At 37.5% G+C, this 20,685-nt stretch overlaps 1 protein-coding gene and 1 pseudogene across 2 annotated transcripts in view; both read right to left on the reverse strand.

Moving 5' to 3' along the window:
* The window catches only part of MNAT1 (MNAT1 component of CDK activating kinase), a 233,046-nt gene that overhangs the window by 2,554 nt on the left and 209,807 nt on the right, over window positions 1–20,685 (reverse strand). The window contains exon 8 of the mRNA XM_080641195.1: window positions 950–1,061. Within this exon, the coding sequence (XP_080497321.1) occupies window positions 950–1,061 (112 nt within the window). The remainder of the gene's footprint in view (window positions 1–949; window positions 1,062–20,685) is intronic.
* Window positions 3,069–20,685, reverse strand: part of LOC308253616 (melanoma inhibitory activity protein 2-like) — a 33,838-nt pseudogene continuing 16,221 nt past the window's right edge. The window contains exon 2 of the transcript in view: window positions 3,069–4,190. The product of the transcript in view is annotated as a melanoma inhibitory activity protein 2-like (transcript). The remainder of the gene's footprint in view (window positions 4,191–20,685) is intronic.

A 20,685-nucleotide genomic window follows, 5' to 3' on the forward strand; every position in this document is an offset into this window, starting at 1 on the left:
GGTCTATATAATAATCATAAATGGTTGAGATCCAACAAATATCCATCCTATCCACATCCAAACTCTTTAAGCAAAATCCTGGGTATACTAAAAATCTTTGAAGTGTCAACAGAAACTACATCAGAGTCTCATAAGGAAATTTCATTTAAAATGTATCCATTCCAGTCAGTCTCCAAAGTTTCATCATAAAATGAGTTCACTTTGGAGGTGAAAGGTGCCATTTAAGTATTAAGTTTTATTAACTTACTTTTTTGAATTTGTCATTAAAGCAGGTTAATACTCTCCTCTAGTTTATCCTAAGTATGGCTCACAGCTGGGAGCTGTAACACCTTGATCAAGGTTTGTCTCACTTTCCACTGCTCAAAACAGGCACTGAGTCCTTAATATTAAAACAGTGACTTTATCACAGGTCAGGTTTTACTTGCCATAACTTTCTGGTAGAAGGAAATATATCCACTTGTCTGGACTAGTATTAAGAAGACATTGGGAAAATAAGGGACATTTTATGAGAAGAAATAATAGACTTGGATATTAACACTAAATGTTGTATTCAAATGGCATTTTATAATGTGTTCAAGTAAAACACTGTAATAAGAGAAAAACCACAAAACTTAGCATAAAGTCTAGCTTTATTTTCAAAAAGATTTTACAAGTCTGTCAATTTCAAATATACATAGGTAAATTATTCATATCTTTCATCAGATGAGGCTTCAATCCCTCTCAAAAAATATAAGTAAAAAATCTTTTCCCACAAATATGTATGCACTATATTGCTCAGCTTAGTTCTGAAATGTTCTCTTTATAAATACTTTAGCACAGCTGCTATGCTGGTACTGTTGTTGTGCAACTGCATATGGCTACAATTTTACAAGTCTGCTTTACTTTAGTCAGCTCCCTAGCTCTGCTCCCAGGTCCAAATCTTATAAAGGAGGAATAAAGGTTAACTGGCCTGCCAGAAAAGCCCACTGAATGCATCCTGTAGTGCTCTGTGACAAGCAAGAGAAGAAGTATAGCCTCCAGCAAGGTCCTGTGGAGAGGCAGCTCTGACGTGGTTTAAATACCTAAAACAAAACAAAACAAAAATGTAGCATTGATTTAGAAAGCACATAAAACTGGTAACATTTTAAAAAGTGATGGTAAAGCTGTGGATGAAAAAGGGGTCACATAATAAACCTAACAAGTTCAGGGAGGCCTGCATGGCAGGCCTTACAAACTCAGATATCTAAAGTAACCACACAGGATAGTCTGAAATTAGAACTTCATATCTAAAAGCAAGGCATGGTGTGTAGTCCTGTCCTAGGCAGGTATCTTCCTTGACAAAGGTCAGTCTTTACCTTACCTAAACCTTTTGCATTTATGATAACACTAGAGGCCTGGCGTACGAAATTCGTGCACAGGTAATTCGTGCACAGGTAGGGTCCCTAGGGCGATCAGGGCCTACCTTCCCTGGCTGCTGGCAGCTGGCCCTGCCCTCTGCCGCCGATGCTGCCAGTCGCCTTCCGTTTGTGGGGTGACCAGGGGGGCAATCGGCGGGGCGATTGGGGCCCCATTTGCTCGCACCCACCTTGGCCTGGCGCCGCCTGCGTCTGCTGCCACCCACCCCCAGTTCCCATTCCCCATCAGGCTATCAGAGCCTGCTGACCAGGGGGAGGGACCAAGAGTTTGGCCAGCAGGCCATGATCAGGGCTGGGGACAGCTCCTGCATTGAGTGTCTGCCCCCTGGTGATCAGTGCGCGTCGTAGCAACTGGTTGTTACACTGTCTGGCCAATTTGCATATTACACTTTTTTTTATATATATATATATATATATAGACTAGGGGCCTGGTGCACAAAAAGGGGTCCCTCAGCCCAGCCTGCCCCCTCTCACATACTGGGAACCCTCAGGGGTTGTCCTACAGATGGCTTAGGCCTGCTCCCTCTTGGGAGCGGACCTAAGCCGCAGTCTGGCCTCCCTTTGCAGGAGGTGACCGGGCTGATCAGGGGAAGGCCCCTCCAATCCCAGGCTCGGCCCCTTCCCAAGCCTAAAGCCTCAGGCCACCCTTCTGATTGCAGGTTCGGCCCCTTCCCAAGCCTAAAGCTTCCGCCCAAGGCTTTAGGCTTAGGAAGGGGGGCCTCCCGCCCCTCCGATGGCTGGCTGGGAGTGACCTGAGTGCCGAGGAGGTTCCCAGGACCCAGGTATGTATGCAAATTAACCTCCATCTTTGTTGGGTTGATTTGCATACTCACTCTGATTGGCTGTGGGTATAGCGGAGGTATGGTCAATTCACATGTTTCTCTATTATTAGGTAAGATAAGATAGGAATATCAGGGTAATTTCCTTTTTCCATACTCCTCGGGCCACAATTTCCCATCAGAGCAGAGACCACAAGACCCCCTCATTGTTATTGTTATCCTGTTAATTGTCAACTGTTAACTATCCTATACCCACCAATGTAAAAGAAGTATGTGTTTATTTTGAGTTATTTTTATCCAATCCGAGATATCACTGGCTTTGCTTTCCCCCACTTCCCTAATCTACCACCAATGGATTTCATGTAACTCCCTTAGGCTTGCCTCCTTCTCTGATTGTAGTGTATAAAATAAGGTGCAAAACTGCCATTCTCTGGAGCATTTTCTCAATCCCTTGAGATTTTTGCTTCCCGGCAATTGTCAGTTTGGCTCAAATAAACTCATAAAAATTCTTACAGGTTTGGACATTTCCTATGTAGACAAGCAGATTCAAATTTTAAAGAGGAATTCTGATTTGAAATGTACATCTGATGAGAGAAAAGCTCTCCTTTCAGATGAAGGTCAACCCCATGGTGAGGGACCATATGGGGAATGCTCTCTGCCAAATGCTGTACAGTATTTGGAACATCAAGTGCATAAAGATCTTTTTCCTTTTTTTTTTTTTTAATTTAATTTTATTTTTTTTATTTTAATTTTTTTTAATTGTTTGAAGTATTACAAATAGTAGTACATATGTCTCATTTTTTTTCCCATTGACCTCCCCCCAGCCTCCCCTTCCCCCCAGTACATGCCTTTACCTGCGCCCCCCCAGTTAAAGATCTTTTTCTAAAAGTTCAATTTAAGTCTCAGTTAATTTTTGTCTGAGGGAGGAATATTCTTTCCTTAAATCATTGAAATTTCTTTCAGCAGTCTGAGCTGCCGACCAATTATCATGTGCTTTCTTCTCAGGGGAAATAATCTGCCCTTGGTAAGAATGAATGGTTCTCTCCAATTCTTCAAGATCTCTGGCTCGCTTTCTATAGGTCTCCAACTTTTCAGCTACAATGCTGATCTTTTCCACCTGCTTTAGAAAGTTTTTCCTTTTTCTCTAACAGGTAATTTTATTCTGTTATTTTCCTAAGAAGTATGATTACACTTACTTGATACAGTTTAGCCATTACTTTAAGTTTGTGCTGAAGCTTTTGAGTCTCATTTTCAAGCTGTTCATTTTCTGACTGTAAAGATGCTTCTTCATTCTGGAGATTTTCAGTACACTCTATAAGCTCTTCCTTTGTTTTATCTACTTCAGTTAATTGCGTGTATATTTGGTTTCTTTCTCCTTCAAGGGTTTTTAAAGAAGCCTTTAGCTTAGCAGGATGAATCAGCTTCTCCAAAGCTCCTTTTGGTTGATTATCTAAGAATGCACCATTTTATGAATCACTCTTCATTTCCAATTCCAAGTTATCCCTTAAGTCTTCTCCTAGCACAGCAGCCCACTATTGCTGTAAGCATTCATTCCATCAGAGACTTGAACTGATTTTCATTATCACATAGAATTTGTTTTGCATATACTTTGGAGTCTTCAATGTTATTTTTTGTTTATTATGTTCACTCATTTTTTCCATTCTTCAGCTTCTTGTAAAAGCTGTTTCTGGCTTTCCTGAAGCTGGGAATTTTCACTCAAAGTATCTTATGGCTATCTTAAGTCCTTCATTCGTTTGAAATATTTTGAAGGTTGCTTTAGCTTCAGCTACCTGTGATTTGAATGATTCTCATTCATCTTCTAAGGACTGAATCCTTTTTTGAAATATCCACCATCAATTCAAATTGCTCAGAATGTTTCAATTTCTCACCCTTTGACTTTTTCTAGAAAGAGTATCTCTTCCTCAAATGCAGATTTGGAAGAGTTTGGCTTTTCACAGATTGCCTCCAAACTTGAAGCTTCTGTTGACTCCTTCTCAAAGCCGGAATCCTTTAATGACTAAGCTGCATTCTATCCAGAACCCAAACCCACACCCAGCAATGGCAACCAGACCACTACCGAGCTGTGTGTGCGAGGTGGGGGGACGTGGAAGGGGGGGGCGATGCTGGAGGACAAGGCGCCTTCAAGCCTCAAGTGTCCATGCTATATACTGGGGAGCCTTGGCCCCTATGTTACGATTTGTGTCCCGAAGGTTCAAGCCAAGGGCCTGAGACTTTCCCTCTCCTCGCCACCCACACTTCGGTTTAGTTTCGGCCAGGCCAGGCCAGGTGCCTGGCGGAAGGCGGGACATGGTGAATTTCCGCTCCTTCTTTAGTGAGGTTCATAGAAGTGTCCCGAGCCTTTGCTCTTACAAGGGCTGGCACTCCACCTGGCAAAGCTACCCCACCTTTGGAAGTCCAGGAATTCAGAGCTGAGAAAATGGGATTCGGCCTTAGGCTCTGCACTGTGGTGTGGGCCACTCAGCCCAGATGACAAGGATTTTGGCCCAGGACATACACACACCCCCAAACACACACTGGGGTGACTGTGAGGCTCCCCCTGGAGGCCCCCCCATGCAGCCCGGTTGAGCGCGGCACACCACACCCCTGGCCCAGGGGCCAGCGCCAGCGCCAGCCCCAATCCGCAGCGCTTTCTTCTTGCAGCCCCAAGGATCCATGGATGCTCAGAGGAACCTACCAGTCCAGGAAAACGGGTCGCACCATTTGTGGCAGGATTTTTGGCAATATTTTATAAGCCCTTCAGACCTATATTTAATTTATAGAGGCTCTTACCTAATAATAGACAAACATGTAAATTGACTGTACCTCCGCTAAGCCCATAGCCAATCAGAGTGAGTATGCAAATTAACCCAACAAAGATGGTAGTTAATTTACATACATAGGCGCCCAGCGCTTGAGTCCCGGGAACATCCTGGCACCCAGGTCACTCTGAGGTAAGCCCTGCATGGGCCCTGAGCAGCCTGGGAAGGGCCTGAGCCAGGGGGCTCCTGGGCAGGGCCAAGCCTGCGATCAGAGCCTGAGGGGGCAGGGGTGGAGCCTGCAATTGGAGGGACCTGGGGTCCCCTGCCCAAGGCCGAAAGCTTCGGCCAGAGGCTTTAGGCCTGGGCAGGGCCCTGCAGGTGATTGGTGTGAACTACATAGGAAACACCTTTTCTGACTGCTCATTGGCTAAGCTTCCTGTATGCCACTGGTAATATTCTTAGTAACTTGGGTAATAAGAATCCAAAAAGGTGATCTAGGGTTTTTCCACCACACTTCTGGAGGAAAAAATGAAGGTCTGCTGCTGGATGGCTAAGAAATGTCATATCCTGTCCTAGTCGTTTTGGCTCAGTGGATAATGCCTCAGCCTGCCTACCGCAGGGTCTGGGTTCAATTCTGATGAAGGGCATGTACCTAGGTTGCAGGCTCCTCCCTGGCCGGGGCCCAGGTCAGGGCTCATGCAGGAGGCAACCAATCAAAGTGTTCCTCTCACTTGGATGTTTCTGTCTTTCCCTTTCTCTTCCACATTCTCTAAAAGTCAATGGAAACATATCCTCAGGTGAGGATAAAAAAAAAAAAAGAAAGAAAGAAACGTCATATCCTATGAAAGACACATCTTAAAAATGCCTAAAGAAAGTTGTCATTTTTTCATGGTGAAGGGACTGGAGTCCATGTTGATGAAAACACCTTGGTGGCTGTGGTGACTGGCAGTGGCTGCAGCAGCGGGGTGATGGGGCTGGTGCCTTCCCCTGATCAGCCCAAAAAGGGAGGCCAGACTGCGGCGTAGGCCTGCTCCCCGTGGCGAGCGTGCCTAAGCCATCAGTAGGACATCCCCTGAGTGCTCCCAGTATGTGAGAGGGGGCAGGTTGGGCTGAGGGACCCCCCACTCCCAGTGCATGAATTTCGTGCACTGGAACCCTAGTTTATTTATAATGATGAACCCTTAAAGCACAGAGCTTGGGACAATCACAGCTTGTTTCTATCTCCATTACAAAACCAAGGATCTTTGGTTTGACTGATTATCTTTATTTGGGCAAAGACACATTTACTTAAGTCTTCTTTTATGAATACTCTGCTGAGTTCTGCTCGCCATACTGTTTCTTCATTCTTTCTTTCATTTGCTTTATATTAGTGTGATAATTGCCTACTACCCTATGATAATTTATACTTTTTTTTCCTTTTTGTTTTCTTTTAAAAAGGTTACTTTTGTTCAAATTGATTGGAAAGCATTCTTAGAGGTGATTTGTGGGAACTGCTTGGATGAAAATGGACCCATTGCCTGTCACTGTCTTTGTAAATTTTACTACTATCTATTACATAACACTTAAGTCCCCATGCAACTAATCTAATCCTTTATCATTCATTACATTTTTTTAAAACCTTCAAAGTTTTGGGCTTTGATCTCTATTTTCTATCCTTCCTATAAATAAAATTGCCCAAACCGATTAGATTAAAATATAATAAAATTGTAAGGGAAGAGTAAGTGTACATATATGAATAAAAAGTTGTACTCACTGTCAAAAGGATATAAGAATAGAGAATGACCTTGGAAGACTGTTGTGTTATAGGCATCTGCACACTGAACTCTATTCCTGTTATTAAGGAATTATAGATGGGGAAGGCTTATCTATTCAGTATTTACAGGGGTGGGTAAAAGTAAGTTTAATTCTAGTTTTAATAAAAATAAATAACACAATAGTTAATAATAATACAAGAATAAACTCTGTTTTGTGTACTCACAACTGTAAACCTACTTTTGCCAACCCTGTATGTTCTGAAACCAATACATAAACAACTGAGAGAAGGAAGAGAACCTACTAGTAGTTTCAAAATTACAAAATGTATTGTCTCCTTCTATACAGGAAAGGAAACCTTAGAAAATTTCATGTTAAAGTAATCTGAGACTGAGCCTGAGTTCAAAAGAAAGTCCCAATTAGTAAATACAGAAAAATCTTTTGAACTGATCTTAAAAGACAGTGTAAAAGACACTATTTTTCTTCAAGCACATGTAATTATTTAGCAACTCAAACTTTCTACCTTGATAAAGACAGATAAACAGGCCTAAAAAAATTGGAGAATCCTATCCAAAGAAGGGCAACTTTTTAGCATGACTACCAGTGCTATTGGAAAACAAATATTTCCAGCTTTGCGTTAATGCCTAGTTTAAGAAACCACATTGTTACTTCAGGCCTCAGGAAGTAAAGGAGCTTCACCCACCTTAGAATTACGGGTAGGGCAAATGAATAAATCAGGCACCAGAACATTTTAATAACTTGGAAACTTTTCTACTCATTCCTTCAAACTTCCTGTGTGTCAAAGTCTTGATGCATGAGCAACTTATTATTTCTAACATAATAACAAGTCTGTTTTTCATTTGTATCCATGTTTAATAAGCTTGTGTGATTAAAAAAATATATGGTGATATAAGAGACCAAATAGAAAAAGTGGTCAAAGTAAGACACGGTGTAAGCTCCTGGAATTGGCTGTAATTTATTCACATTGCCACAAGTCAAGGTGTTAACTCAATTCTTGGCTTCTCTGCCAAGGGGAAAAGGGGAAAGTGGAAGGAAAAGAGAAATTAATATTTATTGAGCAATGACCTCCAAACTTTTTTGATAATATATTTATAGCAGTAAAAAATATTTGAGCATGCATCTCCAAAATGTATATAATTTATAAATTATATACATCTAGTAGTATATAATACACAATTATACATATACTAATGTAATAAGTATATTATAAAATATATATTATAACTAATTAAAGGATGAGATAAAGATACTTAATAAAAGTTCCAATAATTCCTCCCTATATCCTATCTTACATATCCTGGTGGAATGCATCCCACTTTGGAAACTACTGTTATTAAACAGTCATTGTCAAACTCTTGATAGAACTTTAGGTCACACAGAATTTAAATAAGAATTCACCAAATCTACTGCATGGTCATAAAAATATGTTTATTACCTCCCAGAACACAATAAAATGGAAAACTGTCAAGACTCTGATGCATGAGAAATGAGGTAAGTGTTAAATCACCTTAGAAAATCTAAAAATTAACCTGGCACAGCATAAAATCACTGGGAACTAAATAACTATCACACAAGTAATAAGTGAATAATAGTTTTTACGAGTATCTTGGAAATGCAATGTTTCATTCCTGATATATGTTTCCAGCTAATTTTTTATCATTACTCCAGATAATGTATCAGACTTTATCCTTTCCTCAGACTCTCAAAAGAAAAGCATAGTCTTGGCTCCAATGGCTGTTCACTCATGGCAAAATTCAAGTACCACAGAGGAATGTCTGTCAACTTTCACAAGCCAACTATCATAAATGAGAACTGGTTTTCATCGTGGTAATGCAAACCACTATGCAACTAGCTGTTTTGATTCATCACATTTTGGTACAACTTGCTTCTGGGAAAGTTGAGTCATACCATCTCTGGCTTGGCAATTCAAGCATAAACCTGCAGTGTACATACAGCTTTTTATATGTTATCCTGAGAAACTTGAAACAGCTGCACTGCTGGCAGGAAAACACAGGACCACCAGTAAAATATCCAAAACAGTTGCATCTTTTAATTTATGACTGTGCACTGTTTCCATAAAAAGTATATAAAACAGTTCAACTTTTTATAGGTAAAATGTAATAAACAGTCATACTCGGTAATGCCATAAATGTGTAAAAAAAGTTTATTTAAAATGATTAATTAGTGTTTGAAAATAGTGTTTCTTGAACACAGTCATAATCCAGTGCAATGAGCAAATATTTTTATATTTGAGTTATTAATGCTAAGTTGTAGATTCTCACTGCCCAAACCAAGTCAATTAAAATTTCTCTACATAGCACTGAAGAAAATGCATTTCCTTTCTAGCAACCATTTACATGAAACATGTCTGTGAGAATGATTCTTTAAAGATCTGCCTATTTACATTGCTGTTTTTGATCTCTAGGGCTGCACAAAATAGTTACTGTTAAATATTTAAATCTATTTTCACCATGGCAACCCACATTAATTCCAATTTTCAAAAAAAAACACAACATAGTTCATTCTGTTATTTAACTGTGGGCTTTATTTTCTAGGTATCTTAACTTAATGTTCTTAAACACTTTAATTATTGTGGTACACCAAAGTATTTTAAAAGATCTGCCACACTGAAACCACACAAAGAGAATTTTGTATTTTGCCTACTTTTTCACATTAATCCACATCTGTGTTATTTTAATTCTTTCATGACCGTTACAAGTACATCACTGAATAGGATTCCTGGGGTTTCTGGCAGAGGTCAGTATCATTTCATGTACACCTTTATACAACTGAATGAGGAAGAAGTCTTAGCCAAATTTATTTCCAAAAGTCAAGCTCAGTTGGATTTTGGAGATCAGAGGTAATTGCTCTGAATATTTAGCCAATCCCAGGGCAGTATTTCTGTTTTTCATGGGTTTATTTTAAATACCTGTAAATCTTATAAGCAGAAACCAAGGAGGGGAAAAAAGAAGTTTGCTTATTTTGGTACCTATACCTTATTATACCTTATTTTTACTAAAAGCAGACTAAACTCAAAGATTTAAAAATCATACCTTTGATTATTTTCTTAATAAGGCTAAAAAAAAAAGTATGTTTTCAAAAGCATGTCTAAGATAATTCCTGTACAAAGGGCATCTTATGCCCTAACTTATACTCCGTCTAAAGTTGCCTTCCTTTGCTATTACCCATCAAAATCCCTTTCAAACAAACTTCGGAGAAGGGGGAGGAAAGGAGGCAATGGATCCTTAGAGGGGAGTAAGCTTTAGAAAAACCACATTGAAGTTTGTTCCTGAACTTTGATTTCCTACACTGTCATTTTCTTCTGTTACATTTAGCAGCTTTTGCTCCCAAAGAAGGTGGTATAATTTACACTTAGCTTCAGAAAGACTTCATTTTCTCTGTTCTTTAACATAAGAGAGTTCCTCTGAGATTACTCTACCATTTCCCTTCCTTTAAAAGCCCTATATTGACCATCTGGCTGAAGTCTTGGACTCAGCTCATTTTAGTGCTATTCAACAATGCTTTGAGTTCTGAGCGAGGGGCAGAGGGCAGGGTCGTCACTCAAGACCAAGAGGCAGTACTCTTCCCCTCCAGTCATAACCTCCTCAAGAAAACCCTTGAAAAACTTTGGCTCCAGAGAATCAAAGAATCTTGGAATTTAAATTGAAATGAAAATGTGAAGTTCATATTAGTTCCCTCTACCGCAAATTACCAGGCCCTATGGAGAGTTAAAAGAAAAAAAAAAATAGAGTTAAAAACTTGGACTGGTTTAAACTAAGAAAGAGAGTAAACTCTAGAGACTACGATTTTATTTTTACAAGGTGGCCCATTTTTTAAAGTCTGCATTTAAAGCCATCATGCATTAAACAGACCAGTTCCAAGTAGTTCTGCCTTCTAGCCTACAAAATTTAAATATAAGTGCCATTAAGAGAGATCAGCCATCTGATCTCAGCTGTCAAGATCAAGAGCTCTTGTAAGAAATTCAGCCAAAGCTATAAAAGATTTACATTGACAACCTGGAGTCTATCTCAATGAGATTTAAAAACAATCAGAGCAATAGTGTGCTCAGACAATTACCACTACAGAGCAGAAACATTCCGAAAACCGAGGTTAGTGCTCAGGTATCCTAATTTAATCATGAGGTCAGAATAATGAACTATCTACAGAGGGAAATTGATCATCATATATTCTAAGACAAATGGGGAAAGCACTATATGTCAGAAATGTCCATAATTTTGAGGGCTGTTTGGTTATAAAAACATATGGCTTCATGAATTACAAGCAAAAATATAACAAACTTCCACAAACAGTCATGATGTTTCTCTTGGCTTTATTATCTAGTCATCAAGTGAGGATACAACTTGAATAAACTAATTATTAAAGCTGTTTCAGATTTATACTACTACACTTGGTAATCAAGTGACCCATTATTTCAGACATTCAGACCATCAGAACACCAAAGCTCAGATATGGAAATTAAAAGCCACATGATGCTCACATAAGTCTTTCTGAACTATAACTGAAGTAAATAAACTGTGAGATTTATTGCTATCAAAGAACCCACTAGGTATTTTAGGAGAGGTAGCTATTACTGAAAGTTAATGGAACTACACAGCAAAAGGAAACTTCCTTGACTTGAGTGTGAACTATCAAACACATAGAAAATAGAGCTGTAATATATTCTATGAACAACTGGCAGTTGGTAGTTCTGGGTATCTCAATGGCAGACCTCTAAGAACAGATTCCATCAATTTGATATAGACAAATATAGGAATATCTCAGGAATCAGGTGTGATGAGATAAATCTGAATAGAGCCATGAAAAGAGTAGCCACTAGATCAAAAGATTTTTTTTTATGAATCTTAAATATACTCTCAAAATCAGATGTTTATCTCAGCAACACATTTGGCTAATTTAGTATTGTTCTTATATAGTTAGATGAGATTAAGCAGAAAAATGGTATAATGTTTTTATTTACTGATTCTTAAAACATTATGATACTCATTCCTATGAATTTATTGAAGATAATAACCAGGGGAGAGAGAAGGCAAAGTTTCATGAAAAATCTAAAAATAAATCACATTGGAGTCATATAAAAATAACCATATGTAGATATTGTATATCCCAGTGAGGGACAAGGGTCACTTCTGTGGTGGAAATAAAATAGGTATTATAAAAATAAATACCCTAGTTTCTGAATTTCTTAAAGTTCCTTTAAAAATCTAGTACCCAATTCTGGTTTGTCTAATGTAATTTTTTACTATGAAGTAAGTCCATGCTAACAGATGTGTGCCAAAAGTTTCATCACATCTTTATAAAGGCAGGATGAGTAATTTTTCCCTAAGGGTGGGATAGGGAAAATGCAGGAATTCATATGTATGCAGCTCATTCATTCTTCAAAAAATAAAATTGCTGAGTACCTAATATGTACCAGGTATTGAAGCAACCCTGAGAATAAAACAGAGCAAAGATTCCATGGACCTTGTTTTCCATGGACCTTATAATTCAGCAAGGGGGGAAAAAAAAGATGTTAAATAATTAATATAATGAGAAAGTCAGGGCTCTATGGGTTTGGATAAAAGGGAAAGCCAACATGAACAAGTTTAGAAAAGGTCTCCCTAAGAAAATGATAGGTAAGTTTAGACCCAAAGGATAAGGAAGAGCCAGAGGAGTAGAGCAGCGATCCAGCAGAAAAAAGAGCACAGATGAAGCAGCAAGAAGCCATCGCACGCACTGAGACATACGAGAAAGGTGTCTCCAGCTAAGGATGAAACTAGAGATGTAGGCAGATAGAATCCAAAAGAAGGCCTATACAATCAATGTCACCCCAATAAATTCAATTTTGTTTAAAGTCATTATAGGAATGTTTAAGAACTGTGAAATTTATTCACAGGGCAATGGAGAGCCATTGAAAAGTTATTGTTAGGAACCTGATCATTTAAATAAGCTAAGTACTTGGCTGCATCATGGACTGGAGAAAAGCAGTTGTTTATAGAGAGACTCCTTATGACAGCGATTTTCAACCTTTTTCATCTCGTGGCACACATAAATCAATTACTAAAATTCTACAGCACACCAAAAAATGTATTTTTGCCAATCTGACCAAAAAATAGGTATAATTTGGATTCATTAACACCAAACAGCTATTGTAGTAGCTGTTGTCTTTTTTTTTTAATTTGGCAATCTAAGGGAAAAGAAGTCAGTGCCCCTGACTAAATAGTCAAGTAGTGCACAGAGCATAGTCATAACTGTAGCTGTCATTAATCCAGTCAATATTGGTATGAAAATACTGCTTGAACCATTCTTAGCTGGCCTTGGTTTCAGCTAATATTACTACTTATAGCCACTATGATTCCATTAGCAAGCCTAAGTGTTGATCAGTGGTTAAAAAGGTGACCTACCACCCTGCCAGCGTGGTTCAGTGGTTGGAGCATCAGCCTGTGGACCAAAGGGTCTTAGGTTCGATTCCTGGTCAAGGGCATGTGCCTAGGTTGCAGGTTCAATCCCCACCCAGGGGCATGTAAGGGGGGAGAGGGGCAACCAATCGATGATGTGTCTCTCACATTGATATTTCTCTCTCCCCATCTCCCTTCCCTTTCACCACTATCCCTCCTTCCTTTCTGCTCTCTCTAAATAGCAATGGAAAAACTATCCTTGGGTGAAGATTAACAATAAAATAAAATCTATAATAATAAAAGCATAATATGCTAATTATACCAGATGTATTCTGGACAAAGCCGGGGCTGCGAGAGAAGCCCAGGTCTTGGGTGCCAGAGGGAAGCTGGGGTCCCGGGTGCCAGAGGGAAGCCAGTGCAAGCAGCTGGGGGAAGGAAGGCCTATTCTTGCACAAATTTCATGCATCGGGCCTCTAGTAAATAAATAAAAAAGGTGACCTAACAAAGCAGCAAAAACAAACTGGCAGATAATGAAAAAAAACAAAAAAGAAAGAAAATAATTGGCAGATAAAAATCAGTTAAGTGGTCAATGAAACCTCAGCCAGGGCCCTAATAATCTTAAATTTCCCCTCATGATAATACTGCAAATTTCTCTATTTCTTTACCAGAATGAAACACATTATTTCTTTACCAGAATGAAATATTAAGGTAACAGCCTAGATGGAGAAACCAAATTCAATTTCTTTCCTTGTTCAATGGTAGTCAAGCACCTTCCAAAGTTTGCAAAAGGAAAACTCTTCTCATTGGTGTGGTTTTTCTATTGATGGCAAACTCTCTAAACTAAATATAAACAACCTCAGTTTTCTGTCCCGCATCACTTCCCATTTTTCCCTGTACTACATAAATACATAAAGACATCATGGTTTAGTAGAAAAGACAAAGATTTTGGAAATGGATACATTTGACTTTGAATCCCTCCTTAAACAATTATTAACATTATGATTTGGACAGTGCTTTTTATTTTTCAAGCCTCAGTTTCCTTATCTGTCAAAGTAAGACAATAATACCTCATAGTATTTTTTAGAAGATTAAATGAAAAGAGATATGTAAAGCGTCTGGCATAGAACAGACACTCTATAAAGTGTAGTGTACCTGTCCACCTTATGTAGTCTCTTTGATACTATTAATACAAAGTATGCTTTCATGATGAATAGGCTTTTCATGGGCCAAATTTCCAAAATATTTTATCTTCTGGTAATTAGTATGTACCTCTCCTTTCCCAACTTTGTGACTTTCATATCTATTCTTACATCTATTCCAACAATAATAATGTTGCCCTCTCTCTTCTGTCTTTTAATGTACCCCAAATATGAAGATCTAAGTAGAGATTGTTTCTGTTATTTTTTTTTTAAATTAGACAAATGGAGTAGACCTGCTTGTTAATCTTTTATCATAGGGTAACAGAGCAACCCAAGGACACCAACACCTACTTATTAAAAAACAAAAGGGAAAAATTTTACATACTTACATATATTACACATTTATATAGACACAAGCATATATGTACAGATCTATATTTCACAATCCTATGCATAGCTTAGTATATTTTTTCTTTTAAAAATATATTTTTATTGATTTCAGAAAGGAAGGGAGAGGGAGAAAGAGATAGAAACATCAATGATGAGAGAGAATCATTGATTGGCTGTCTCCTGCATGCCCCACACTGCGGATTGAGCCCGCAACCTGAGCATATGACCTGGCCAGGAATCAAATTGTGACTTCCTGGTTCATAGGTCTATGCTCAACTACTGAGCCATGTCAGCTGGGCCCATAGCCTAGTATATTTTATTTCAAAAGTTAAAGTGCTATATTATTTCCTCTCTTACTGACTATCCTTCCTCTTATTCTTCATAACCAGTATTTTGATTCCCATCACCATTAAATGGCCATTTTTCTGTACTCACCCTCCTCTACCTCTCTAGAAATCTGGAGACAGCCAATAGCTGTGAAATGCTCTTAGCCTCTGGCTTCTATAACAATGCCTATAATTTGGGCCACACTTCTACCCTTTGACAAATGATTTTCCAAATTTCTCTTTTTCCACCTGCTTCCTAATTACTAATTTTCCTTTTGGCTTACCTCCTCTTCTCCTACTCTTGACTCTATCTCTGAAATGCATGGCTTCACTTATCACCTCTGTTCTACTAAACCCTACGATTCTATCTTTTGTCCCTTTGGTTCATCTTAGTTATAGCCCAACATTTTTTTTATCTGCTTGGGTGTCCCAATGGTACTGCAAATTTATTATTTTTATAACTCAACTCATCTTCGTTTATAAACCTACCCTCTCTGTGTATCTCTTAATTTCTTTTAATAGTTTCAATGTACTCCTAGGGTCATCTTGGAATCCTCTTTCTCCTGCACACCAATGAGAAACCTACATCACACTATCTCTTTACAGATATTTAATTCACATCATCTTCTTTGCCACTATTGTTGTCTATTTCAGCTCTTTATAACCCCATTCTTAGATTACTGTTAACTGTCTCTTAACTGATCCCCCTATGTACAGTATATCCTTTCTATTCCAACCTAGTCATAGTTACTAAATTAATCTTAGTGTAAAGCGCTGCATCACTCTCACACAAATACTAGTAGACATCCATTGGCTCCCTGCAGTATGTAGAATAAAGTCCAAATTCCTTAGCCTACCATTCAAGGCCTACTGTACTTGATTCTAATCCACCTTTCCAAACATATTTCCCATTAGTCGTTTCCATGTACACTAAACTTAAGCCAAAGTCAATCATCAGGTTTTCAGTTATTTCCTATGAAAAATTATAACTAAATGATCTTGGAATGCCCTCACCATTACGTATCTTCCAAAGCTTTGGTTCAAATGTCAACCCCTCAACTCTAAACAGATACATGAACCCAGCTGGTATGACTCAGTGGTTGAGCATTGGCCCATGAACCAAGAGGTCCCTGTTCGATTCCCAGTCAGGGCACATGCCTGGGTTGTTGGCTCAATCCCCAGTAGGGGGCATGCAGGAGGAAGCCAATCAATGATGTTTCTCTTTCATTGATGTTTCTACCTCTCTATCCCTCTCCCTTCCTCTCTCTCTAAAAATCAGTAAGGAAAATAAATAAATAGAAACATGAGAAGCTTCCATATGCAACACAAAATGTGATATGTGTGGGTGTATTATGTATAATATATATTACAACAAACAAAAACAATAAAATAAACAACTATCCTTAAAAGCAAGAAAGCTTTCATGTGCTAGAAATTATATGGGAACTCAAAATCAGAGCTTGAGCAGAGGCTAAAGTTCAGAAAGGTACCAGGTACCAGTGATTCAACACCCATATGAAGGACAGGAGATGGGTCTCAGTCCTGTCAGAAGTAGGAACTGGGCTTGGCCCCTGCATATTTACCTAAATCTACAAAATGCTGTCCCATCTGTAAAACAACTTGTAGGAAATTTTGCTCACTTGCCTAGGGATAGTCACAAGAAAGTCTAGGGGTATGGGTAGAAAAGAAATCATAGAACTATCCCTTGTGGATACCGAAGGACTGTAGTTCAGTTTGAGGGAGTCAAAGTTATACAGAAAGAAATAGGTACCACAAGGCAAGAAAAAAGACAATATAAAAAATCAAACAGCAATTCTGGTAATAAAAATCTCAATGGACAGGTTAAGCAGTTGAAATTAGTGAGTTGGAAGATGTGAGAAAAAACACAAAGAATTTGGCAGAACTAAAAGAAAATATGAAAGAACCATTAAAGGAGGTATTTCAGCAAGAAGGAAAATTAAATCCCAGTGGGAAAAACAGAATACAAGGAACAAAGATGAGCCAAAACCATCACCATCACCATTCACTGGTAACAAAAACAACAAGAAAAATAGGAGGAAATCTAAGGTTAAGCATTCTATACTTTGTTTTGTTCAGAAGGAAGAGAGATGTGACCTTTTGACTTCTGAAAATAATATTTGTTAATTCTGAGTGGCAGAATTATAGTTTCTATATTCTACTCTCTGTATTCCTCTATGTTTGAAATATTTAACAATATTTTAGATGCCACCTTCTCTGGATTGCCCAGGCAGAATTATTTCTTTCCTCCTCTGAATTTGCACAGTACTTTATCTCTACTTCTCTTGTAAGTACCATGACTAAATGTTATACATTTCCTGTTAGATAAGTTTCTTGATAGCAAGATAAATATCTATTCACTAATAGCCATCCCATTAAAAAAATAATAAATCATCATAACTTGAAGCAGAGTATAGAATTTTAAAAGTAAATAAAGATTCTGAATGGCCAGGATAATAGATGGCAAATAAAAACACAGAGGCTATGAAGAATTATCACCACAAACTATTAAGCTATGGCAGAGGATTGAAGGGAACACAAGTTGTACATCAGTCACTGAAGACAATGGGAAAGTTTCCTGGAAATTAGAAGATGCCTATAAAAATGACAGAGAGATGGAGTGTTACTTTATTTAAATTATAAATATTAGCATTTTCTTTAATAGATATATTTAAAATTTGCTTTGAGATTTTATCCTATCTCATAAGCTGAACTCTGTGTGTTAACCCATTTTATACTCAAAAAGACATACTATAATAGAATATAGCTGTAAATGCAAAGAAAAACAAGAAATTCAAACAGAACTGGGCACACCCAAAGCTAGATATTTTGTAAGATATTTATTTTTCCATTCAAAGCACTTTCTCAAAAGCTCTATTTCACACATTGGAATCTGAATCATGTCAATAACTTATATAAATCTCTAAAGCAAACAATAACAAGCAAAGACAAAGTCAAGTGGATAAAATAACTGATGTTTTCTCTTAATTATGGAAAATTCTATTTTCCTGCAAGTAGAAACAAGTTCATAAAATATCTACTCAGGGGACGAGTGACCATAAGCAATAAAATATGAAAAAGCTCCAAGAGTTCTGGTTTAATGCATAACAATTTCAAGTTTTTAAAAAGCATTTTTAATACTTAAGCCCACAGAAAACTTGCACTCTCTTCCAAGAGCAAAACCACAGCATCACTTTGGGGGAAAGAAAATCTATGCCCATTATCATTAAGTAATGTGCTAATGCAATCAATTTTATTTTTAAAAATGTAGCTTTTCTGGAACAGAATGCTTTAATAAACTAGTCAGTTAGTTGGTTACATACCATCTGAACCAAAAACTTCATATGTAAAGAAAATATTTTCCTCTTACTTAAAAAATTATAGCATAATTTTCAGTATTCTCTTTTGCTTCCCAACTACATTTTCTGGCAATGCATTATGACTCTGCATATGCTGGTATAATATTTTAATTAAAAACACATTCTAATCACTTACATATGACTTATTTTTGAAAGTCAGAAGTTTTAAAAGTTTAATTCTATTTTTTAAAAGATTTAATTTAAACCTATGTTTCTTATTTCATTACTTTTAAAGGATAAAGGAAAGAAAAAACCTACTATTTTCTTGAATTCCATCTTATGGTAGAAAAATTATTTCCAAAATAATTAAAATAAGCCAATAAATAAAATCGAACCATGACTTCCTGGCTCATGGGTCAACGCTCAACCACTGGGCCATACCAGCCTGACACATAGTGTTCTTATTTATATATCATGCTTGGGGTGAATCTGCCACAGTGAGTTAACAAAAGTAAAAAAAAAATAATAATAAAAAATCCAAACTAAGATTACTTCGATATATTTTGTTCCTAATTGGCCTCCATTTGTAAAAACTGATGTTTTATGGAACAAAAATAGGATTTGCTTGAATGATATAAAATAAATACCAAGGAGATAAATCACATCCTTAAAGATACACTTCAGATTAATCCTACAGGTGTTTACTGAAAATAAATTTTAAGTGTTTTATAAAATAAATGAGAAGAACAGTAGGTAAAGACAGTATACACAGTACAATAATGGAAGTAATTCAGAATCCTAAAACTGAGAAGGACATTATAATGAAATTATCTTATCCCAGGCCCACACCGAGACACATCATAATTAAAATGGCAAAGGTTAAAGACAAAAAGAGAGTCTTAAAAGCAGCAAGAGCAAGACAGTTACCTACAGGGGAGCTTCCCATAAGACTGTCAGCTAATTTCTCAACAGAAAGTTTTCAACCAGAAGGAATTGGCACGAAATATTCAAAGTGATGAAAAGCAAGGACCTACCAAGACTACTTTAGCAAGCCTATCATTTAAAATTGAAGGAAAAATAAAGAGCTTCCCAAACAAGAAAAAGCTAACAGGGTTCATCACCACCAAACCAGGATTATAAGAAATGTTAGAGGGACTTCTTTAATAAGAAAAAAATAATATTATCCCACCACCTCATAAACAGATAAAGCAGCTGACACCCAGATAGGTTAAAATTTTTTATCTTCTTGGAAAGAATCCATTTATTCAATTAACACATCTGAAACACTTACTATACTAGTATACCAGTATTGTGCTAGGTGCTAAATGAGAAAATAGTCCCTGTTCCCAAGGAGCTCAAAGTCAAGTGTAAAAGAAGACATGAAAATAAACAATTTTTTAATATAAGAGAACTGGACACCTGGAGAAGTCAGGAGAGTGCTTGCAGAAAACATAGTTCATAAGTTGGTATATGAAGGGAGAACAATAATTTTCAGATAGATAAAGAGGCAAAGAGGGTATCCAGAAAGGGGAAAAGCACAAAATGTCTGGAGGCCTGAGAGAACATGGTGTATTCTGAGTGTCAAATTTGAAGGGCCCTCTGTATGCCTTGAATATTTTTTAAAATAAATAACTGAGACTCATGAAAAATGTTAGTGGGTGAGTAATGCAATCTGACCTGAATTTTATAAATCTTTGTATGAAAGACAGATTGGAGAAAGAGAGGGTGAAAAGAGAGGCAAAGAAAATGATTATGAGTGCCTCTAGGGGTTATGACCCTAGGATCTTAATGGTCTAATTATATGTAAGATAGCAGTAAGAAAAAAAGTCTTTAACAACTCCCAAGTCTGGGACATAGAAGACTGGCTGGATTAGGAAGTTTCACCACAATAGAATATTCAATAGTTAGAAAAGTTTTCATAAAGAAGGAACAGAGGTACTTGTCAGACACACAGGTAGGAAAATAGAAATTTTCAGGATCCAGCTGGAAATATGAGTTTAAAACAAATAAATATAGGCTTGGGATTTAATATAAATCACTTTACCTTTTAAATTGCCTTTCTCAGTTCTAAGTAAATGCCTTTAGGGCAGTGGTTCTCAACCTTTCTAATGCCTCGACCCTTTAATACAGTTCCTCATGTTGTGGTGACCCCCAACCATAAAATTATTTTCGTTGCTACTTCATAACTGTAATTTTGCTACTGTTATGAATCGTAATGTAAATATCTGTGTCACGACCCACAGGTTGAGAACCGCTAGCAGGGTCGCCTCAGACCATCGGAAAACACAAATATTTACATTACGATTCATAACAGTAGCAAAATTACAGTTATGAAGTAGCAACGAAAATAATTTTATGGTTGGGGGTCACCACAACATGAGGAACTGTATTAAAGGGTCGCGGCATTAGAAAG

Source organism: Plecotus auritus (assembly GCF_963455305.1).
Source record: "Plecotus auritus genome assembly, chromosome: 1".
NCBI lineage: Eukaryota > Metazoa > Chordata > Mammalia > Chiroptera > Vespertilionidae > Plecotus > Plecotus auritus.